Source organism: Podarcis cretensis, assembly GCF_951804945.1.
Source record: "Podarcis cretensis genome assembly, chromosome: 5".
NCBI classification, from domain to species: domain Eukaryota; kingdom Metazoa; phylum Chordata; class Lepidosauria; order Squamata; family Lacertidae; genus Podarcis; species Podarcis cretensis.
In genome coordinates this window covers 66,525,523-66,550,314 of record NC_137174.1, presented here as the reverse complement: position 1 = coordinate 66,550,314, position 24,792 = coordinate 66,525,523, and the positions used below count along the sequence as shown (strand labels likewise).

Sequence of the window (24,792 nt, the reverse complement as noted above, 5' to 3'; positions counted from 1 at the left end):
TGTATATGATTCTATGAGGCAGCTGTCCGCAGTGTGGTCAGAGTAGGGTGCTCTGCTAATTGAAGAATTTCTTCCCATTGTAAATAGCAGGCATGTTGTTTGGGGGGTGGGGGGTGGATTCTGAGTGGGACCCCAGTGGGAACAAAAGTCTCGCCACCCTGCAAAGCACATCCTGATGCGCGGCCTGTGGGGAGGGGCGCTTGTACCAGCCATGTGTTAAATAAATAAATAAATAAATCAGCCACACAAGGCCAAACCGTGTGAATAAAATGAAATGTACTTTGGCCTTAAGTCACAGCCCTTTACCATTGTCCTCATTCCTCCAACCCAAATCCGATAATGTTTTTAATGGTAATATTGAAGTCTGCATCAATATACTAGCAAAACTATGAAACTGGGCAGGTTATAAAAGTGATTTATCGTTTGTGCTATAGGGATTTGTAACCTCCTAGAGCCCTGCAAGATTCTGACAAAAGTTAGAACTATATATAACTCAGTTATATAATATGCACATTTTCCCTTTTACAAGCTTCAAATAAGATTGATTAAAACAGTCCACTTGCAACTGATTACTGTTTAAATAAGAACTGGAATCATCCATCTGATGTGGCAACAATGTCCGCAAATTTTCTCAAAGAATAAATATGGAGGGAGGGGAGGGGAGGGAAGATAGCATACCTGATCATTTCCACTAGCTATAGCCAGAGAAAGAGGGGAGTGGCCACTCCACAAGACATTTGGATTTGCGTTGTGTTCTAAAAGAAGACGAACAACTCTGCTTGCATTCTGGAAGAGGAAAATACAATTAAATATGATCAATAAAGAAGAAACTTTTTTTAACTTAAATAATGGATCGACTTTTTAAAACGTAAATTACGTATTTAAAATAAAATATGTTGAGACAAAGACATGCCTGCATCTCTAATTGTGAAGTTAAAAACTAAGCTAATTTGACTGGGTATTTACCAACATGCATACTGATAAGTTTCAGTTCAGAATTACATAACAGAAGTTATGGATTTGATGCAACGAATCCCAACAGTATAGAATTAAACCTACTCATATAGACATAAGAAAAAATGGACCAAACTGCTATAAACAAAGAATGCCCACAATTACAGATAGTTAATTAGAGGTAAAGTTGGGTTATTGACTTTTTATTTACGTAACCGATGGCAGTAATAAAAAACTGCCAAGTAAGAAATCTATGTCAATGAAGCAATCAGCTCCGAAATGTGGCAGCATATTGGGCACAACACAAATACAGCTGATTAAATAGGACCTTCCAGTTCTGTTAATCTACAGAAGACTCAATCATTAACTGTAATTAACAAATAAAAACCTTAATTGTTCAATGAGAAATCTCTAAATGCTTCAAATATGGTGCTCAAATGTATTTAACATTTCCCATTTTCTACCACATAACAATTATCACCTGCTATCCCTCCAGCTGGCCTGAGGTCACAATCCATGCCCATTTACCTGAAAATAAGTCCAGCTGAACTCACAAGGACTTGTCCTCTTGAACCTATAGAGTTTACTATCTATTGTAATTTCAATGAGATAATGATTTCCCATCATATCTCTTTTCAACCACCACTCTATTCAAGCTCTCCAAAAGTAGATAGAAAATAGGAATGGAAATTGAGAGGAAAAGAGTGAGACTTAAGAAGTGTCCAAGTTATTCACATTCATTCAGGTCTAAAATTGCAAACTAGAGTTTCCAAAAGCTTTCTCCCCAAATGTATAATTGCTTTCTGTACAGTTCTGGAACTGAGAGATCTTTGATTTGCTTTCATCTCAAAGGGAGTATTTTGCCCTTTAAAGTTGAAAATTCTATTAAAGCAGGCCATAAGACCCAGAGTTTTTGTTATACAACAGATCCTATACAATAGGTTTGGATAAAAACAAAGAGCTTCCTAAACCAAACAAACAAACATAACAGTGACCACCAGGTGACAGAGAAGGGATCCAGAACAGGACTTCAGTGCTGAAGGAAAGCAGAAACAACTCTTTCCCCCAGGCTGCTTTCTAGTTCATAAAATCATAGAATTGTAGTTGAAAGAGACTCCAAGGGTCATCTAGTCCAACCCCTTGCATTGCAGAAATAAAATAAAATTTGAATAAAAGTTCAAATTGCATTCTGCACCCAAACTGTTCGCCCCATGGGGAAGACATATAGGTCTCTCAGTATGTTTGCCCTTCTAGTACAAATAGCAGTTTTAGATATTTATTTAAATTAGGAAAATAGCCTGGGTGGAAAGGATTAACTGCTCTCGCTCTGTCAAACCTATTTGCCACAAACACATACACAAGTGCTATTAACTTTTTTAAAAAATCAACAGGAGAGCCACCATTATGTAACTTCTACGTTAAATCTAGCTTGGTCCTGTCTCAGTTGCGGTCAGAAGTCTAGACAAGTGTTGTAACCACAGCTAGATGATGCCTCCATTATAACAACATCATATTTGCACTTACTCTCTGTTCCAAGACTGGCTTAGATGGCTTAACCCTGCCATAGGTCCTGTCATTGTATGGCAATGCAGCAGAATGGGCAATGAGACCACCATTGAAGGAGAGTAAGGGCAAGAAGGACCTCTAAAGCTGTTGCATGCTTTCAGCCCAATCCTAGGATTGCCTCTCATGTTACATAGGAACAGCAGATGCAGAACTGTCTCACAAATTTGCTATGCAAACTTCTTGTGTAATGTGAAAACAGAGCAAATTGTATTTCTCCTTCTTCCTAAGAAAACCACTTATGTAAGCAGTTCTTAGACTGCAGGCAGCCAGTTAAAGAAACTGCCAGATTGGCTCTAGTTATATACGACAGCCCATTTGTAGCTGGCTGGATAAGAATTTAACCAGTAATCTTTCATATTAGCTGTGCTGGTCCCTCCAAACTACAAAATAAATGCTATTTGGTTCTTAATGTTGAACTTTTACTTAAAACAGTACTCAGGACTTTTCCCAAACTAGAAAGGGGATGCTGCATTTTAATTTAATGAACTGCTAAGGGCCTCTAGCGGTCAAAGTTTGTGACTGCTCCATTGTTGCCCTCACCATAGTTCTGATACACTGCCAAAAGCATAATATCCTGTCCCAATGTAATGAGTAGGAGAACTATCATTGCAGCAGAATGAATAGCAATCTGATGTTTATCTCTGTGGGAGGAGGGGTAAATTGGGGAGACATGCAATGGAGACAGAGTAAGCAGCATTCAAACAACCAAATCAAATATTTTTAAAAAGCAAAAAGGTCCTTGAAACAATGAGAATGCCTAAGGGACGTTTATAGCACATATTTTGATTTGTAAATAACTATCTGAGCTCTTCATTATTAAGTGTTCCAGCAAGGGACCATCCGGATTAAAAACTATCTAAAACAACAACAACTTTTCAAAGGGTTACAAAATGGTTAAGGCAATGGTTAAGGCTGTTCAGTCAAGTCAGCCTGTGTGTGTTTAGGCACATACACAAACACATATCACCATCATATTTATATCCTACCGTTCCACCAAGGAGCTCAAGGTACATGGTTCTCCTTCTCCCCATTTTATCCTCACAACAACCCTGTGAGGTAGATTAGGCTGAGAGACAGTGGCTGGACAAAGTTCAACCAGTGAGCTTCATGGCTTAGTGCGGATTTGAACCCTGGTCTCCCAGGTCATAGTCCAATACTACACTACAGTTGTAACTGAGTAATTACCATTCAAAATATGCAGATGCAAGCAAGCCTATTTGATCTGTGAGGTTTTGTTTCATGCTACAAAAGAAACCAGTATTTTATCATTTGAAAAGAACAAGTGGTATACTGAGTTGTATTTTCAGAATGTGCTTAATGATACATTTCTGTTATTTGAAACAATTTTAAAGTCTAACGAAAAGACAGTAAACGGTTTATGTGCTCACTTTGGGGCAACCAATTCAGACTCCTGGTCAGCCAACAGCGATTGCAGATCTTTGCCCATATATACATACTAAGGATTAGTTTTAATACAGCAGGAGGGGTGCATGAGATACTGGACTTCAGGCTTTATTATCAGACCCTTCATTTCCATATGTTTGAAGAAGCTGGAAATATGTGATTCCTTCTTTTAAAACATAAATTCCTTACTAATGTAACACCTGAAGACTTCACAAGTTAGTGAAGAAGAGCTTTCAGGTTGAAGAAGAAAGATTCCCACAGCTATCATTTACCTCATAATCATCTTCCCTCTCACATGCAATATGAAGTGGAGTCCTCCCACCTTCCTCTGGGATAATGGCACATTCTTTGTAGTAGTTTTTGGGTGGTCCCATTTCATTATTCAACTTAATCATTGATATATTTTCAGTAAGCTCGTTCTGCAAGTAGAAATGGGAAAGAAAATCACCAGCGTAGAAGGCTGCAGGCACCTTAAAGAGACACACAGTCTGCTCCCCGGAGTGAAACAGGAACTATCCTCCCTAAACTATGCCCAGTGGGAGTTCATAACCTGTTATGAAAAGTTCACTGCTTCTCTCAGAAATCTGCACTTCTTAATTATTCTGAAAACACAGTTAAAAGGCATTTCTACATACTCTCCAGTTGTGAGCTGTACAGTGCTTATTAACATAGGCCTTTTACTGAGTCAGACCACTGGTTCATATAGCCCCACATGGGAGAAATTTTGATTTTTAAGGGGGGCAATTCGAGAATGAGTTATTAATAGGCCTTTTAGGCTTCCTCCACATGAATAGGAGTTCACTTTTTGAGTAATAAGAATTATACGTCATGTGGGGGGCAATCAGGAGTTTAGATGCTTGGGTGGGGCATGGCCAAAAAAAAGTTTGGGAACCACTGATCTAACCCAATGCCACCAGTGGACCTAGAAGGTCTTGGGCTGAGATTTTTCCCAGCACAGCTGCCTGGGGTCCTTTTAGCTGCAGATGTTAGTAGGTTGCCTAAGAAGTTCAGGAAGAGAAAAGTAGAGCCAGTCAGACTCAAGGCATTCTGTATAAAGTATATTTGGAACTGTCCCTGCTCCCTGAATATATGTTGCTGTGACCGCATTTGCTACGATTTTTTTTTCTAAAAATACTGTTTCAGGATAAATAGCACAGTTCTTAGGATACAATGCTATTATTTTCCACAACACTTTTGCCAAAAACAAGTCAATTCCTTGCTCCTCTCCGGCACAAGTAACAAGGTTGGAATTAAACGGACATACCTTGTATGAAGTCCTATCAGGCCCATATATATCATTCTCATCCTCTGCCCTTACGTTAGGATCTGTAGCTGAATGAAGTAGTGAGCTTGTTATTTCAACCCCTTCTTCACCAGAAAGAGCAGCAGCAATATGAAGAGGAGCTGTGCCTCCAAGCTAAAAAAAAAAAAGCTGTATTTAATATTAAATCATAAGTTACAGAACATCTCACTACTGTGCATTCCTAGCATATTATGACAGTGAGCCATTCCAGCATTCAATGTCACCGTTAAAATTTCAGCTCAAATTGAAAGGTCGGCGGTTCGAATCCCTGCGGCGGGGTGCGCTCCCGCTGCTCGGTCCCAGCGCCTGCCAACCTAGCAGTTCGAAAGCACCTCCAGGTGCAAGTAGATAAATAGGGACCGCTTACCAGCGGGAAGGTAAACGGCGTTTCCGTGTGCGACTCTGGCTCGCCAGAGCAGCGATGTCACGCTGGCCACGTGACCCGGAAGTGTCTCCGGACAGCGCTGGCCCCTGGCCTCTTAAGTGAGATGGGCGCACAACCCCAGAGTCTGTCAAGACTGGCCCGTATGGGCAGGGGTACCTTTACCTTTACCTAATTCCCAGGTAGCATAAATATCTGAGGAGTGCATATCAAGAAGCAAAATGCAGTCAGAAATAACTGCTAACTGCAATCAGAAATACAATCACTCTCCACTGGATGGAATGGTTAGGCTGTATGAAATTTAAAACCAGTCCAGGCAAGATGGGTTCATAAGGAAATATCTCTGTCCCTTAGAGCCCATGTCAAAGCAGCAAATCCACTCCTCTAGCTGGGCCCTTTTTGGAGTGAAGTTCCTTGCTGAAGTTCTGAAAAAACAGAGATTTAGCACATGCCCAGCACATGGTGCATCATCCTAGCACCAAGATCAACTGAGGATACAGAGGACTTGGTCCAACTCAACTCATATACAAGACACCCCCAAATTCCAATTAAGTTTCCATTATTACCGACATTCATTGAATTCCTCTAAAATCTCTCTATTCTAATGTCTAGAGCAGTCTTTCCCAACCTTGGGTCTCCAGCTGATTTTGGACTACAACTCCCATCATCCCTAGCTAGCAAGGGCAGTGGTTAGGGATGATGGGAATTGTAGTTCAAATACAGCTGGAGACCCAAGGTTGGGAAACTCTGGTCTAGAGATAGGAGAGAATTGTTGCAAACTAGTTACAATCAGCAAAAAATACTTTTCTTCTACACTGATAAAACTAGAGGGTGGAACCCAATGCTGCCCTCCCGCTCGCAGAAAAGCTGAAGAACATCTTCTGATCCAGTGGAGGCATTTGCTAAGTAAGATGAGAGGAGGTAATCTTCTCCAATTTCCCCGCTTCCTGCTGCAATCCTATGAACCCCCTGAAAATGTGTTCCAGAGGGTTGTGGATCAATACAGAACAGCTGGAAGATGATGCAGGGGGCTACAGGGTTAATCGTGGTGTGTGTGAACGCCTCCCCACCTCTTCTGTTAGCAGATAACTCAAAAGGATTTAAAAAACCCACTCTGCAATGTTAAGATTAGCATTAGCTTTCACTCATTAAGAATAACAGACTCACAACACAGGCCTACTATACAGGTTTACTCTGAAGTAATCCCCAGTACTTGTAGGATTTCAGCTCAATAGATTTATCACATGAATCAGAGTAACAAGATAGTGTGCTGCAGCTGACAACGCAAAAGGGAAGGCATGCCTCCTGTGACTGGAGAAACAGAGATTTGACATTTATATCTGGCATATGATGCAGTGGGTCCCGAGTTCTGTACACTTGCATAAAGGTAAAAATAAAGGTACCCCTGTCCGTACGGGCCAGTCGTGTCCAACTCTAGGGTTGTGCGCCCATCTCACTTAAGAGGCCGGGGGCCAGCGCTGTCCAGGGACACTTCCGGGTCACATGGCCAGCGTGACGAAGCTGCTCTGGCGAGCCAGCACCAGCGCAGCACACAGAAATGCCGTTTACCTTCCCACTATAAAGCGGTACCTATTTATCTACTTGCACTTAGGGGTGCTTTCGAACTGCTAGGTGGACAGGAGCTGGGACCGAAAGACGGGAGCTCACCCCGCCGCGGGGATTCGAACCGCCGACCATACAATCGGCAAGTCCTAGGCACTGAGGTTTTACCCACAGCGCCAACCGTGACCCCAGCCGTACACTTGTATAAGACACCAAAACTCATACAAGAGCATTTATGCCAGGCATAGGCAAACTCTGGCCCTCCAGATGTTTGGGACTACAATTCCCATCATCCCTAGCTAACAGGACCAGTGGTCAGGGATGATGGGAATTGTAGTCCCAAATATCTGGAGGGCCAGAGTTTGCCTGTGCCTGATTTATGCCATCAGTCCAATCACTAACTTAAATTCTAGTCTCTCTTCTTTAATGAGAATGATCACACACAAATAAGGTTTCCCTACTCTGGTCGGAAGTCGTATATCAGTCCTTGCTCCAGCTTCTAAAAGAAATCTCACTGCATCTGGATCTGCAGCTTTAACAGCAAAGAAGAGGACATACATAGGGATTCTGCACATATTGGGATCTGCACCTCTCCTGAGCAACAGCTTGATAGTAGCCAGTCTCTTTGCGTGTCTAAAAACCAGCAGAAAACAGAACCCCATTAATTGTTGAAAACCTTGATAAATGCAGTGTTGCTAAACCTGAAGGTGAGGGTGGTAGAGCTGTAGCTGTTCTGCAAGTGATGCAAACAGCTACAAATATATCATTGCTGTAATCTATCCCAGCCTTGCATCATCTCTGGCCTTCTCTTACCATGCAAATCCGCTGCATATCCGCTCGCGCTCCATGGAGCAGACGCTGGTGCCACTCGTGGCACAGGTAGCAAGCAAATTGCAGTCGGTGGGTCTGTCTTTTCTGCCGGGGTCTGTCCTTTCTGCCAGAATCCCCTTTCCCTGCTTTTCTCCTCACCCATCCACCCCAGTCCTGATTTATAGGAATGCAATCCGGAGCCGCTCCGAATCAGGGCTGCCTCCCCCAGGGTGGGCTTTGTGCATGCAGAAGTCCCAGTTTCTACTTTCGCCCACTGCTTAGCCATCGCTTTCCCGGGTAGAGTTTTAAGGTGTTGGGGGTTTGGTGGTGGTGGTTTTTTGGAGGAAGGGTGTTTGCATAAGGCATGCTGAAGCCGCCGGGAGATGCATGCCTTGCCTGCAAAAACCCTCCCGATTTGATTATCTCGCCACCGCCACCTTCACCCGTTTCCCCTCCCAGCCAAGAAACTGCAAGGAGCGCAAGGGGAAAACCTTTTGGAATCCCAGCCTGGCCTTTGTTGTGCTTTGCTTTGTGTTTTCTGCTTTCCTGTGGCCCACTTTATACTGGGTAACAGATTGCACCCTGGTTTATTGCTTTCATTTTATGGATCAATGGTCTCATTAGATAGTAAAATTCATGTTAAATTGCTGCTTTAGGGGTTGTTTTTAAATGTCTAGAACGGATTAATCCAATTTGCATTACTTTCTATGGAAAAGCGTGCCTTGGTTTAAGAACGCTTTGGTTTAAGAATGGACTTCCGGAATGGATTAAGCTCATAAACCATGGTACCACTGTATACCATCACTCAATACCAATGCAGCAAGCAAACTGCACCATTTCAGATCATTTTTCAGAGGTACCATATGATGCCTTCTAACCTTCCTTCTGATAAACTCTTCACTGCAAAATCAGGGAAGTTATACACAGAAGCTATCCATACTGAGCAGAGCCCAACTGGGACCACCCTAGCAGCAATATTAGTGTGGTCATTGGCTTCAGCACGCTGCCCTGTGTTCTTCTATAGTCACTTACTCTGTTATTGATGCTGCCATTCTTCCCAGAGTGCCTTCCTGCTGAACGAGCCCTTCGCAGTCAGCGAAGTATGGCACTTTTAACATGTGTTCACTAAGAGCAGCTGCACCGCGCTGCATGGCTTCTACTGAAACCTGAATCTTGAAGTTGTAAATGCCACAATTTGTCTCAGAGCTCTTTTCTACAGCGCTGCTCTCCGATTCCTCAGATGACTTAACATATGTGCCACGTTCTGACTTTTCAGCAGAGCTCAACGGTGCTTCTGGTGATGCATGGCTGGCAGAAGAGGATCCTTTCAATTCTGTACTCGGCTGAGATGGTTGAGAGGACTCCGACTGCGAAAATGGCATAGATCCTGGAGATATTTCTTCTGGCATTTCTTCCATCGCCTATATCAAGCAAAAAAAAACAAAAACAAAAAAGCGGGGGGATGGGGGATATTATTTCCAAAACCAGATTGCTGCACCCCAACATAAAAAACTGCATTGTTAACATACACAGACAGATAAATTCATACCATTAGGTTGTCAAAGAAAATAGTGAAAAGTTGACGTATGTTACTCTTCTAAAGAATTTTACAGAAAGAAATTTGTCAAATACACAACATATCTCTTATTTGTTTCATTTATACACCAACTGTTAAGTTGTGGGTGAACATATCAGACAACACAGCGATTCTTCCAAAGCAGCTCTTTATTTGTAAGCTGGAACAGAACTAACTGAGGAGCTCAGTCAGCCTGCTTATATAGAGCTCCAGAACAATGTAACTGTTGCCATTTTCTAAAACTATCCAATCACTGAACATCACTTTTGATCCTTCATTTGCATACAAACTATCCAATCACTGAACGTCACTTTTGATCCTTCATTTGCATACAAACTATCCAATCACTGAACGTCACTTTTGATCCTTCATTTGCATAACTATCTACAGCATCCTGCTGGCCCAGGGTGAGAACTTCAGTACATAACACCAACTTTCTCCATGAAACTCAAAGTAGTATACAAATGCTCCAGCTCTACTCAGAACTGCCTAACTTCAGCAAGTCTGCTGCATTACATGCCTTTGGACTATGTTTTAGAGTTTAGACTCACTTCATTATGAATAGCTACTTGTAAGGGACAAATATATCCAGTTGTCGTAAGTGGAAAGGACTGCTATTCATAGAATCATAGAATCATAGAGTTGGAAGAGACCACAAGGGCCATCGAGTCCAACCCCCTAATTCAACTCTTTAACAGATACAAATGAGTTTGCTCCTATACACACAACATACAGGAGGGGCAAAATGTCCAATAAGAGAGATTTCAAACCTTATTTTTATCATTGTTAATAAATGTCAGGACTTCAAAATGTGTATTGGTTGTACTTGAATCCTCTTCATGAGCAACCCTACATAGTGCACATTACAATAGACTACTCTAGAAGCACAATGCCATACAAGGCATAGTTATCACATCATGACCCAACATCTTCTTTAAGATCACAACTCTGGAGCAATTCATTTCACTCCACCTCATCATCTCTGGACTGCAATGCAAAGAAGGCTTCAGGCCGCTCTGCCTTGCAGCTTTGAGAGAGTAGTTAGGTTATTTCTAGTAAATGAAATTACCGTATTTTTTGCACCATAACACTCACTTTTTTCCTCGTAGAAAGTAAGGGGAAATGTCTGTGCGTGTTATGGAGCGAATGCCTATGGGTGGTGGGGGGATCTGCTGCAGTCCGTGGATCGCTTTGAAACAGCAAAGCGGGAGAAGGAGCCACTGAGTGGGGAGGAGAGAGGGACAGAGAGCCTGCTTCTTTAAAGGAGCAAAGCAGGAGAGGAGTGTAAGCGGCTCCTGTCCAGTTGGCTCCTTTAAAGCAAGCAGGCTCTCTGTCCCTCTCTCCTCCCCACTCAGCTCGCTACATAGCAGCAAAGTTTTTCAGCTCGCTAAGCCGGGGATGAGCGGGGAGGAGGGAGAAAAGCAGAGCCTGCTTGCTTTAAAGGAGCAAAGTGGGAGAGGAGAGGAGCCTTCTCCTCTTGTACCTCTCTCCTGCATTATTAGCAGCATCCTTCTCCACCCACCCCACGCATGTTCCTTCTCCCCTTAAACCCCTCTTCTGCATTATTAGCAGCATCCTTCCCCACACACCCCACGCGTGCTCCTTGTCCCTTGAGTGCTTTTCCTTCCCTCCCCACTTAAAACGTGGTTACAAAGCACGGATCCACATGGATCCTCAGGATTTTTGCATTGGGCTACTCCAAACTCACTGTCAGATCACATGTCTGTGACCACAGCATGAACCACAAAAATCATACATCCACTGTTTCGTTTAGAATATTTTTTTTCTTGTTTTCCTCCTCTAAAAACTATATGTGTGTTATGGTCGGGTGCGCGTTATAGAGCGAAAAATACGGTAATTTGGATCAACAGTAAAAGAAGAAGAAACTATTAGGCATTTCACTGAACCGTATTTCAGACTTACAGATTTATGATGGACTGACCTCTCTTCGAGAGAAGTTCCTTTCAGCAATGTTGGGCTGAAATGATTCTTCTGGGAAATAATGAATAACACACATAGAAAGAGCTGATAATCCTTCATCACTACATTTATTCACATCAGCCCCATTATCAAGAAGAAGGTTGATGATGTCATCATGGTAATTCATCTGCACAAGAAAACTATTTAGGTTACTTTCATACAGAATTAATACAATTTTCAGAAGCCTACTTATTTTTACGTTGAAAAAATGGAGTTTGACATTGTGGGTTTGTTGGAGGTAGATATATACTACAGGTAAGGTTTCATATTCCTCAATTGGGGATTTTCCCTTAACTTTCTGTTCATGTTCACAACTGCTACTCATAGCTATTACAGTACATTAAAAAAGAGGAATTATGTCACAGCATGGAAGACAAAACAAAACCAAGCCTATTTTGCCTTAACAGAGTATAACATAGTAAGATATGCAGTCTCACAGCAGCAGCAGCAAGGGCAGTATATCCATGTACATCTGCTATATCTGGGGGGGCCAGGTTGTCCATCAGAATCTCATCAACTCTATTATAGTTTCCTTCGGCTGCCTTCTTAATCAGCTCTTCACCAGCAAGCTCTTTGGGACCTTTCTCTCCAAAGCCATTCCGGTAGCCTTCCAAAATGAAATTAACATCCCAGTCCACGTCCTTCTGATAATGCCTAAAAATGAACAAAAAAATTGAAAAAGCTAGATAGACCATTTAAGTTTTTCTATTCTCATCAGTTCTGACCTTCCTAAAAACTATTTGGAGTGATGGGATGGACAGTTTTCCCTTTCCTCACCTGTGTGTACATATCACTGGCCTAGCTTCTCACTGAGGTGATAAACCTGTATCTTGGCTGTACTACCTCAGACTGCCCATATATGTGCATGTGTGGTGAGTTATTGTAGGACCGAATGCTCTCCCATACAAAAATATTCCCTCTGTATACAAAACTAGGTTGTTGTTGTGACTGTTATTAGACAAGTAGGAGGGTTTTCAATTTAGCCTTCTCCCCAATATGATAGAAAACTATGCGGAGGTTGTTTTTTTTGTTGTTGTTTTTTTGTCTTATATGAAAAGCAATCAGTCACGTAAGCATCCATGTTTAGTCTGAAGTGGCATGACCCCGGCACAGGCTAACCCTCCCTGCAGTAGCTAGGCTTCTGCTCCTCCCTTCTTGCAACAGCTCCTTGGGCAGTTTGATAAACAGAGACAGGGTCACACCACACAAAGACCATGAATTCCATGCAGAGGGCCTTCTCGGTAGTGGCACCTGCCCAGTGGAAGACCCTCCCATCAGATGTCAAGGAAATAAACAACTATCTGACTTTTAGAAGACATCTGAAGGCAGTCCTATATCAGGAAATGTTTAATGTCTGATGTTTTACAATTTTTTATATGTACTGTAAGCCACCCAGAGTGGCTGGGGAAAGCCAGCCAGATGGGCAGGGTATAAATAATAAAATTTATTGTTGTTATTATTATTATTCCAACGATTTCCAACTTGCATATGTCTCTTTCCATGTCCCTCCTTTCAATCCCCCCCCCCAAGGAAATGGTGAAAGGACTATTGGGGGATGGAAGAGAAAGGTTTGATAAAGGGGAGACAAGATTGGCTCAAGGCCACCCCAACCAACTCCCACACTACTAAGAAAACTAGTAGTGCCCAACAAGCAGCACCACCAGTAATAACAAGGGAAAGGAAATGAATGCAACAGTGAATGTTCATGGACCTTTTGGCATGTGTTGGGGCTTCACTGCAATTCAGCAACGATTGACATAACTACAGCAAAAGTGGTATAAATTTTAAAAAGTCACACAAGCTGAACTGCATCTGGTTGAAAAGAAGAAACAGCAGTAAGAAATGGGACTTCAGCAGCACTATCAAATGTATAGCTATCATCTTGTCTTTTTCTCACATTACCACTTACCTATATCTATAGATGTGTTTCTGCATCTTGACCAAGAAAGGTGTTATATTGGTTATAGGCCATAGTTTTTCATAAGCCAACCGTTTCTTTTCCTTAAAATACTGGCAATCAAAGTCTTTCAGGAAGGTCTTAGTATGAGGAAGATTATCAGCATCAATTGAGTATATGTACAGGTTTTCAGGCAATGTGTAGCTATCATCATCTAAAAGAAGACGCTTGTAGTGGTAGAAAAATGGGTCCTTCTCCTCATTCAGATCCCAAAACTTATGTGTATCCTCTGAAATATACTCTCTGCTGGTCTCAGCATCAAAATAGACACTAAGTTCTGGGAAATCTGCAAGAGTGAAATATCCAGGTATTTCCGTACATAGTTTAATTATATGATTTCGATGCCACAATCCAATGTCTTGACTATCATCTGGATGGGTTTCAATTCCTGGTCCAAACCGCTCGTCCCCCTTGTAAAGCCCCTTTCGGCAGGAAAAAACGAGAACAGAAGAGGCAAGAGAGAACCACAAACAGAATTCACACAGTTTAATTCAACTTGCAATAATCTCATCTCACCAAAAGCAATTAGCGGCATGATCCTGTCAAGTGCCTAAAAACATTCTTACCCATTCTTTACCAGCAGGATTTGGATTAATTTTATTATTAGCACTGAATTTTTCTGAAAAGCAATGCTTGAAACAAAAAAGGTAGGATGCATGAAAAAGATGCAGAAATTAAGACTGTATCTGATTTTACATCATCATTATTGTTGCTTATTAAATTTGTATACTGCCCTTTGCCAACAGGTTTTATGCAATCTTGTGTAATTTGATTTATTAGACATATATTGCTTTATACTAAAAAAATCTTCAAGGGGTTATATATATTATATTTAACAATGCTCAATAAGAGTATAGAAACAGTTATAAACACACACTTTAATCAGAATTCAAGCACCAGATTTTTTAGTGAATTCCAAGAGCTGAAATTCTACATCCGCTCCTCTTACTAGGTATATCTGGCATAGACCCTTTAAGTATGCACAGGGGGGAATCTCCTTAGTAAACTGCTTCAGAGCGCTTTTTGAAATATACTTTTCCATTTTAGTTTGCTTTTATACACAAAAGTTTGCAAAATCCACACCTTATCCAGCTGCTATTACCTGGTATCTATCACTTCCTTACACATTTTCTAAATTCTGTGCAAACAGATAGAAGCAGTATGTCCTATGTTGCTTTTTTTGTTGCGCACAGGACACTAACTAGCTTTGAAGTGCATTCATTTTCTAATTTTAAAATGAGCAAATTTGTACTAACTCTGAAACATTCAAACACAGAAGTTTTCTGCAATTATTTGAACTTCAGATCATACCTATCAAACAGCACTATGATAATTAGAAGTACTTTTTATTACCTGAAATTTTCTTCCATCATTAAACTCCATGATACCGTAGCCTTCTTTACGGCTAAGATAAAATGACCCTATAAATTTGGAGCCATCAGGCCAGAAGTAAACCCCTTTGCCATGACGGTGATCTTTATAAAACTGCCCCACATATCTCTGCAATAAAACAGAAAGAAAGTTAGGGGAGAGCAGGTGAAGTACAGTGGCAGTTACAACCGACTGCAAGTATGTATCACAGAACTCTCATGAAGAATATTATGGAAAGAAATAAAAGAAGGATTTAACTAGTATTTTCAATACAGTTTAAGCATGGTAGCATTCATTTCCAAGTCAGGGAGGCTTATTCCACTTGGCTTCATCCTGAGGAAATGACTGCACAGAAACATATTGAGAATTACAACATTTAATAAAAATGGAATATATGGAGGATAAAAGTTCAAACAAAGTTAGTATCCCTGTTCAATCCAGGATTTACAGTCTTGGAAAATTTCATTAATATCAGATTTATTAGGGTGAATTACTTTCATTTCAAATCAGAAAAACTGGGTAAGAGTATACACTCAACTATGACAGAGATATACTTATTAAATTTTGCCTTAGCAAACATTACTGAGCGTAAACAAGGAAGTCAGAGTGATCTACTTGACAAAAGGAATAAACAGAACACATGACATTTTATTTGAAAGCAGCAGACCTGAACTATTTAGTAATCTACACATTTGTGACTATAGGAAGACCGCAACTTGCACACATTTAACTTGTGCGTATTCAGCTTTACGCGTACGGCAAAATAAATAAATAAATAGGAAGGGGGCAGAAAGGAGGTAGGGTTCCAGGAAACATGACTTTGGAAATTGCATCTGCCACTGATCCCAGTGGGTTTTGACTATACACAATTTTGGCTGTAGGCATGATCCCTGGAACGTAACCCCCGTGTAAGCTGTGGACCTACTGTATTCCATATCTATACCCTTGTAGCTGCAAGTAGCAGCAAGAACAAACCACTGTAACAGCTAGGTCATCTGGAAGCCAGGAGAATAACTTGTATTTTAAAAAATAACTATCTTCCCCTTGTGCTTTCTGTGCTGCCTTGCGATAGTACATACAGTATTTTAATTAAACAAACATGAATTACTCACAAAAATGATAACTGCATCTAAATACATTAGAAAGGGTCTGGAAACCAAGCCTTATGAGGAACAGTAGAGGGAACTGGGTATGTTTAGCCTGGAAAAGAGGAGACTGAGAAGAAATTATAACCATCTTCAAACTGTGCATAGCTTGGCATTAGATGCTGGTTGAACTATGTATCTTATTTATTGAACATTTACTGTTTAGACTTGAAACCCACACTAACATGACTAAACCTGCTTCCAATAGTACGTTTTGTGAACCACAGTTAAAATGTTAGACTATAGGCTGCAGTTGCACCTAATATCAAGTTTTAGTAATAAACAAGAAATTAATATTTTATTAAAGTTGTTATTTCCTATGGAAAAGAAGTCACACTGCCTTTCAAGGTGCATGCATGTTTTAGGCTGCAATCCTAACCTTGTCTATTTAGAAATAAATGCTATTGATTCCAATGAGGCTTACATCCAGATAAACAGAATAAGGTTTGCATAAACTAATGGGATTTACATCTACGTAAACATGCCTAGATCATGCTATTAAACAAACATTAAACAGATAGGATTCTGATATAAAAACTTACCTTGGCTAGTTTTGTTTATTATCATCATTATATATAAGAATAGCAACGTTTTTAGATGCAAGAACATACATTGCAACATATTAATATTAAGCCAGTTTACCTCACCATTGTCCCACGCAAATTCTCCATACCCAAGTTTTAGATCCAATGCAAATTCTCCTCTATAGCGAGAACCATCAGGCCACTCTTGTACACCAACTTTAGTTTCAATCTTGTTGTTGTTCATGTCTTCTTCACAATATAATAAATATTGCTGTTCGCTTTCTTCCTCATAATCTTCAGCCTCTTCTTCTTCCTCTTCTTCCTCTTCTTCATCACCATCATAATCAAGTGCAGATTCTGGCTCATGCTCAGTTTCATCTTCCAGTTCAACATCCCTTGACATGCCACGTCTTCTCTTTTTTTTTGGTTTCACTCTGAAATCATTATTAGAAAGAGTCGCTAATGTTAAATTACCAAACTGAGGACACAGAACATTAATCAACCAAAAACCTGGTGAAAGAGATACGTTTTCGCCCAGAGCCTAAAGATATGTAAAGGTGGTACCAGTTGAGCCTCCCTGCAGAGGCCCGCTCTCATGTTGCCATCCTCCACACCTCTTGATGATGAAGGAGGCACACAAAGGAGGGCCTCAGATGATGAACGCAGGGTCAATATTGCACCTCTGAAAGGTTTTTAGTCTGTCTGAGGCTTACAACAATTTTAAAAAGAAATAATGTTAAAATAATTTTAAGAAAGTGTGCATCCTAGTAATTTAACGAAATACGCGGGTGGCACTGTGGGTTAAACCACAGAGCCTAGGACTTGCCAATCAGAAGGTCAGCAGTTCAAATCCCCACAATGGGGTGAGCTCCCATTGCCCTGCTCCTGCCAACCTAGCAGCTCGAAAGCATGTCAAAGTGCAAATAGATAAATAGGTACAGCTCCGGCAGGAAGATAAATGGCATTTCTGTGCACTGCTCTGGTTCTCTAGAAGCAGCTTCGTCATGCTGGCCACATGACCCAGAAGCTGTACGCTGGCTCCCCCGGCCAATAAAGCAAGATGAGCACCGCAACCCCAGAGTCAGTCATGACTGGACCTAATGGTCAGGGGTCCCTTTACCTTTACCTATCTACAGGAATGTTTAATACAAACAGCCATACCACAGCAACCAAATGAAAAGAGCCAGCAGAATCTTAATGCAGAATCTAGTGGCTATATCTAGATGCCTGACTCTATAGAAAGATCATGTCTGCCCTTTGCCACCCATCAAACTCAAGTGGTACATAAGAGAGTTCACCCCGCAGAAGAAAATTCCCCATACCGATACCACCTTCACTATTTCATGGCACTTAAATCACGTAAAATATGTCAAGTATTTCCCATACAGAGAAACAAACACAAACATTCTCCGCCCCCACCCCATCTATCTACAATATGTTCCCCTAAAGAAATTGGCCGGGGCTGCCAGAGAAACCTGTTAATTACGAGAGACAGATAAATCAATGTGCTTGTATATGGGACACCACACTCCAGTGATTTTGGTTTTACCTGTCACAAGATTTTTTAAAAGTTTACAGTACATTAAGCATCACACTTCAAGCCGCAGGGGTAGTTCTGCATAAAACTTTTCAGTACCCCTTGCACAGGTGCATTCTTCATCTGCCATAGGCAACATTAGTATGCTCCTGATTCTGACTCTAAACAAACACTGAGGACACATTTTATGCACTGTGGGAAGCAACCGTCATAAATCAATGTACTTTATGGCACCCACGAAGCTGCTAGCTTTAAATACTCGATCAGTTGGTAGAGCATGAGACTCTTAATCTCAGGGTTGTGGGTTTGAGCCCCACGTTAATTATTCATTATTCTTATTATTACTATTATTTATACCTCGCCCATCAGTCTGGGTTTCCCCAGCCACTCTTGCTTCCTGCACTGCAGGGGATTAGACTAGAATCTAGATGATCCTTGTGGTTACTTCCAACTCTAGAATTCTGTAGACACAGATATGGCCAAATGGTACACACAGTGTTTTTTTCTGGGGGGGATGCAGGGGTACGCACACCCCTAAACATTTTGTGAATCTTTGTACTTTTGTCAATTTACTGTATTTATTTTTCCAGATTTGGACTATAAAATGGTGATTTTCTTGAGTCAAAATGAAAGTACCCCTAAATATTTTTTTTAGGGGGGAAAAGCATTGGGGACATATATACCCTTTGCTCCTGTCCAACCACATTACGTTTTTATGTGGTATTCACTCCCAACAGTAAGCTCATGTTTGGTTTTCCTAAAGTGGTTAACGAAATCTAAAATCAATAACTTGCGTCATTTTTAAATGCTTACACCTAAAAGTAAAACAATAAAAACACACCAAGGTAGGAGAGAAGAAAGCGTCACAAATTCCACCAGTTTTCACCCATCTATATGCACCCACCCACCACGTGCCAGAATGGCCGCGTGTCCGTTTATGCCTTCGCACACGCAGCCCAGCTCCACCGTTCACACGTAACTTTCCCCCCCGCGTGCACACCTGCAGCCACGCGGGGGGATTGTGACGCGCCTGGGCTTCCGCCAGAGGTCTCCCGAGGACAATAAACCTCTTTCCCCCCAACCCACCCACCCTCCAAGTAAGCAGAAGCCCCGGCTATGAGAAGCCCCCGAAGGCGGCCAGGGCACCCACCCAGGAGCCGCAGCGGCGCCCCCGGCAGCCTCCATTCGGCCTGGACGCCCAGAGAGAGGAGGCTCTAGCTCTGGCTGAACCCGCCGGATCCGCAGAAGAGCCGAGGGCGCAACGTAACAGACCCCCGGTGGCCGGAGAGCGGCTGCCCCTCAACGGAAAAGGCGACGCGCGTCTGGTCCGCTACGCAGGTGCCGACCGACTCCCGCCAACCCCTCTCTCGCGTTTGGGCAGCGCCGCCTCCCTGTTCCCATAGAAACCGAGGCGGGGGTTTGGCGCAGGCGCACGCGCGGCCTCCTTGGGCCCAACTGCCGCGGGCCCTTTGATCCCTGAGGTGACTTTCCTGCCCAGGTGTTGAATTGTCACGTGACGTCCCTGCCCTCCCACCACCACCACCCCACGCCAATTCTCCCTGATTCCTTTCCCTGGAGGAAAGCCTTCTTTGGTACTGTATTCCTATATCCCGTGTTTCTCACAACAGTGAACAAACTAAGAATAAAAATATTTATTCTATGCAATGAAGGATGGCAGGTACATGTGTCCTTCTTTGTTGCTTTCACCGCTCTTTGGTGATCAGGTTTCACCTTTAGCAGAAAATTAATCTACATTCAGTCACGCCTTGTTGGTTCACAATGGTATGTAATTATAATCGGATCTAGACTGAAATTTGAAAATATTGGGTGCATCTTTTTCTTTTCTGCAGCAGCGATAACAAAGATGCCCAGTCGAAACAAAAAAATAAATAAAAATCCTTCCAGTAGCACCTTAGAGACCAACTAAGTTTGTCATTGGTATGAGCTTTCGTGTGCATGCACACTTCTTCAGATACCCAGTGCTTTTCTACAATAAATGTTTAGGGGTACTCTCATTTTGACTCAAGAAAATCACCATTTTATAGTTCAAATCAGGGAAAATAAATACAATAAATGGACAAAAGGCTGTCATCAGGGGTAGCAACAGAACTGTCGATTCAGCATGCTAGAGAAGAAACTAAAAAGTTTTAAATTTGTAGTTTCTTCTCCCATTAGGTTCACAAAATGTTTAGGGGTATGCGTACCCCTGTGTCCCCCCCCCCCCAGAAAAAGCACTGAAGATGCCTACCAATAGAGAACTCATTCTCTGAATCCTTGGCATAAAAAGCCCAAGTCAAATTGATATGGCCCCTTTAGATAGATGATCCTTCATGTAATGCGTTCCTGCTTGCCATCATTTGTAACTGCTTGATAACCTAAGAAGAGCCATACTCTAGATCAGGCCAAAGGCCAGTCTAGTCCAGCCTAGTCACAGCGGCCAGCCAGATGCCGTTGAGAAGTCCACATGCAGGACTGAGTAATGTAATGGCAAGCTCGCCACTTGTGATTTCCAAGCAACTGGTATTCAGATATATTGCCTCTGATGCTGGCTATCATCATATTGCATTTGAGCCTTGTCATGTTATTGTTACTCTCTAATAGGCTGTGTGAGCTACCTTGCCAGGTGGTTTCTGTACTGTGACATACATCTATAGGCAAGTCATCCTGTCTTTTTGTTTTTTGTTCAGCAAGGCTGTCCCGTTCTTCCTGCAGCCATTTCCTGAAGCTGCTGGTTCTTTTTTTTCTTTCCAGAACGTATTTACACCTTCTGCACTGGAATACAGATAACTATTTCCCAACTTTCAGTCCAGCCAGTATATGAAAATGAAATATCAGAGTAACCAACTTGGAAGTGCCAATCAAAGGTGGGAAATGCTTCAGTTGATTGTGGAAATGCGAAAACAAATGATACAGAATAGGCATCAGAATGCACTAGTTGTTTCCAAATGGTCACAGATGGCAAGCTACTTGCATAGCTATATTCTGATGTTTGCAAGTCAGGATGCAAAATTAAAGCCCATTCCAATGGCCATTTGTGAACAAGCTTACAAATCACTATGTAAACTGCCAAAGAATCCTTGGTTTACCCAGAGTTGCCCCACCTCTTCCTTGACCTCAGAATCTGCCAAGGCCCCTATGAAATTTTGTTTTGGTGGGGTTGTTTGTTGGAGACATTGCTTATTTTGGAGGGAGATGTTCCTGCTTTTTTGTTAGCGTTTTGTTTACTTTGAGGAGTCTTGGATATTTTGCCTAATTTTTGGAGATTGGATGTGTGTCCGAACCTCACCAGTATTTGTTCTGTTAAATGGCTATTTTGTGGTGCCCATGAAAAATTTCTAAATTTGCTCCTGGCCCCTAACAGGTTGAGGACTTTTTTAATGCATTCAGCTGTATCTCAGTTAAAGAATATGCAGTAGCAATATATAAACAGATAATTTAAAACTCTATAAAGCAATCAGTAACAGAAAATTATTCAGCACCTTTAAACAAAAGCCCAGCATGACCACAAATCACAATAAAATAGTAGAAATCAGAACCACAAATTTCTACAGCCTGGTTAGTCATTATGTAATACAACAGTTAACAATTTCATTTAAAAGAGCTGCTTACGGACTTGTAGGGATACGGCCTGTCCAATCTCACTTGAAAGAGAATTCCACACATATCCTTTTTAAAGAAGCATGTTTGTCTTTAAAGCTGTAAATGTCAACTCGCACATCTCTGAGTCATTATATAATTTGAACGGTTATGAGTTCTGCTGTTATTCAAAGCGGAGAAAAGCCTCTCCCTTAAAATGGCTTGGTCCTTGCTCTTACTCAGTATCAGTGTTCAGTTTCTTCTTCATCATCATCATAACCAAGTGCAGATTCTGCCTCATTTTCAGTTTCATCTTCCCCTTCGTCTTCTCTTGGGATGCCATCTCCTACTTCCTCTTTGTTCACTCTGGAATCATGATCAGAGAGCGTCACTAATGTTAATTTACCAAACTGAGGTCATCTAACCCTAAACTCACATTTGGGAGTTCCACTGATTTCAAAGTTACTTACTTGGAAATAAGTATGCTTAGTGTGCCTATTGACCATTGCAAAAAATCCCTTTGTACTTCTTTGTGCAATGCTCTCCCAGCCCTCATTTGACAAGAGAGTAAAGTAACATCTGGATAAGCCCTCTGGGTTGCATTCTGGGGATCGCTCCTAAAGCCAAAATCACATATAGTCAAAACACATTGTGTGAAATGGCAGGTGGGATTGCCAGAGTCTTGTTTCTCTCTCTCTCTCTCTCTTTGCCAAGCACTTTCTACCTCAAGGATCTCCTCTCCCCCTCCCCCATATTAACCAATCCAGACCCTGCAAAATATTATCATCTGAGGCCCTTCTCTGTGAGCCTTCTCTGTGAGAGGTCCAGAGGGTAGCAAGACAAGAATGGCCTTTTCTGTAGTGGCTTCCCACTTGTGGAATGCTCTCTCCAATAACTAATAACCACTAACCCCCCCCCCCCCCCGGCTATGGCATTTTATTTAAAACACATAAAGGGTTTTATGATTAAGTGATATACAAATGCTGTCATATAAAGCAGTAAATCACTCAGCATCTACTAAAATAGCAGACAATGGTAATTGTAATGCATTGGTTCCTTCCAAACAGCCATAGGAATACATGGAGAATTCTGAATTGTCTCATTCATATATGATTATTTTAAATTAATGTACTTATTGAATACATTTATATGCCACATTTTAGGGAGGAGGTTCCACACAAGGGAACAAACACAAATGTATAAATTAAAGAATGTGCAGTACCAATATGTAAAGCACCTTTAAACAAATGCCCAATATGACCATAAATCACAAAAAAATAGTAGAAATCAGCACCACAGATTTGCACAGCCCAGTTAGTCGTTGTGTAAAACAGTTAACAAGGCCAGCTTACAGACTTGTGGGGATATTATGGCCTGTTAATCTCACTTGAAAGAGTGTTCCACATGCATCCTCTTTAAAGAAGCACGTGTGTCTTTAAAGCTGTAAATGTCAACTCACACATCTGAGTCATAATATAGTTGGAATTGTTATGAATTTTGGTCCTCTCAATCAGTATCAGTGGTCAAATAAATAAATAAATTCCTTTGGAGTGTTGGATGGACTTCCCCCAAAGATCAGCTTCAGAGCTTAAGAGTACTTCTAGATCCGAGCATCCATCTGATGTCCAGGTTAAGCAGCCAGAAACATTCATTCAGAAACATCCACTGTCAACCCTCTTGAATTAATCTGTCTTTGTATAATGTTTATTATTATTGCCATAATTGCATCAGGATTTTATTTTTCTAACCTGCTTTGAGACCAGTGGTTGAAAAGCAGTATATAAGATGCCAAATAAATGAATCAAATCACACTTGATCCCTTGTACTATGTCATGCTGAAGGACCAAAGGGTCTGAATATGACTTCTTTTCCCCTTGCATGAATACTGGCAAGAAATACCAAAAATCTACATTTGGTACAGAAGTTTGTAGGACAATGCTGGCCCAAATTATTTTACCATAAAATGTACCAATGCTTGGGTGTCTGGGAGTCCTTTCTGTGCTTGTATGAGAAGGTTCGCACTTTCCTTTCAGACAAGTTTTATACCCTGTGGTTCTTGCAGATAAATAATAACATGAAATGTGCCCTAAAAACAAGAAGGATCCAAATATGCCATTTGAAAAAAAATCACTATTTGAAGCCAAGCATTTGTGGGATGGATAGGGATTCAAGATAGATTCCTGATCTGGCAAGCTTGAACAACATTAACTTTAGGAACTCGTGCACTAACCTGTGTTTCTTGGGTAGAGGCTCAGTCTTGTTTTAATGTGTGTGTATGTGCAAGAGAGAGATACTTGAAAGAATCTACAGAACATGACTTCACAATGGCAGTTGGAGCTATTATTTACAGAATCAAGGAGTTACGTTTCCATGGTACTAGATTATTCCGTGGTACTAGATTAAAGCAAAGATTATGGCATAATGCAACCAGTGACTTGCGATCTCAATCACACGCAGTCTGTAGTCTGCTGGCAGTAGGATTACAGAATGGGCATGTCTTTAAGTTAACATCTTACATTAAAAACCTGACAGTACCAAACTATCAAAGGCTTTTCACCAAAGCCAGACTAAACGTCTTTCCTTCTGCAGTGTTGGATGGCAGGTTGAGAGGAGTTCCCTACCAGGACAGATTTTGCTTGTGTGCTCAAGACATCGATTCCATAAAACATATTTTGTTTTTGTTTTTTAAATAATATTTATTAAGAGTTTAAAGATTACAAAAAGAAAGAAAAAGAATTAAACAAATCAATATAATAAAATACAAAAACAAAAACACTACATGAAACATTGAATTAACAAAACAAAACAAAAACAATTAAAAACACTTCCAATATTTTCAATCTTAACTTTCATTCACTTGTTTCATTGACTTCCTCACGCCTCCCTTTTTGTATTCCACTTCAATTAACTGTTTCAGCAATTCCTTTCCATCTTCATCTATTTTCTGTCCTGTAATTAATCTTAACATATTCTAACCTTGTTTTTTTCCCTTTAATACATTAACAATCTATCTGTACCTAGTTCCTTATAACATTTCTGCCAAAGCCATATAACTTCATTCCACCATTTTTCTATAGCTCATTAATTTTACAATATTTCTGTAAATAATCTTTAAATTTTTCCCAATCTTCTTCCACTGACTCT

General features: G+C 41.1%; 1 protein-coding gene and 1 long non-coding RNA gene across 8 annotated transcripts in view; one reads left to right on the top strand and one right to left on the bottom strand.

The window, feature by feature from the left end:
- ANKMY1 (ankyrin repeat and MYND domain containing 1) overlaps window positions 1-24,072 on the bottom strand; it is a 39,834-nt gene extending 15,762 nt beyond the window's left edge. The window contains exons 1-12 of one of the 7 annotated variants that reach the window (XM_079975844.1): window positions 23,879-24,072; window positions 21,888-22,014; window positions 16,654-16,969; window positions 14,849-14,995; window positions 13,448-13,917; window positions 11,976-12,192; window positions 11,501-11,665; window positions 9,015-9,403; window positions 7,634-7,805; window positions 5,189-5,341; window positions 4,197-4,343; window positions 679-786 (exon numbers count right to left, since the gene is read on the bottom strand). In XM_079975844.1, the coding sequence (XP_079831970.1) occupies window positions 679-786; window positions 4,197-4,343; window positions 5,189-5,341; window positions 7,634-7,805; window positions 9,015-9,403; window positions 11,501-11,665; window positions 11,976-12,192; window positions 13,448-13,917; window positions 14,849-14,995; window positions 16,654-16,969; window positions 21,888-21,991 (2,388 nt within the window). In that variant the 5' untranslated portion in view covers window positions 21,992-22,014; window positions 23,879-24,072. Of the gene's footprint in view, window positions 1-678; window positions 787-4,196; window positions 4,344-5,188; window positions 5,342-7,633; window positions 7,806-9,014; window positions 9,404-11,500; window positions 11,666-11,975; window positions 12,193-13,447; window positions 13,918-14,848; window positions 14,996-15,978; window positions 16,082-16,653; window positions 16,970-19,222; window positions 19,358-21,685; window positions 22,015-23,878 lie in introns of those variants that run through there. The other 6 variants (XM_079975846.1, XM_079975845.1, XM_079975848.1 and 3 more) reach the window with 6 other exon arrangements.
- On the top strand, window positions 16,838-21,675 carry LOC307216095. Its single transcript, XR_013838909.1, has 3 exons — window positions 16,838-16,961; window positions 19,214-19,844; window positions 20,785-21,675. It is a non-coding gene; the product is annotated as an uncharacterized lncRNA (long non-coding RNA).
- Window positions 24,073-24,792: the final 720 nt, after the last annotated feature.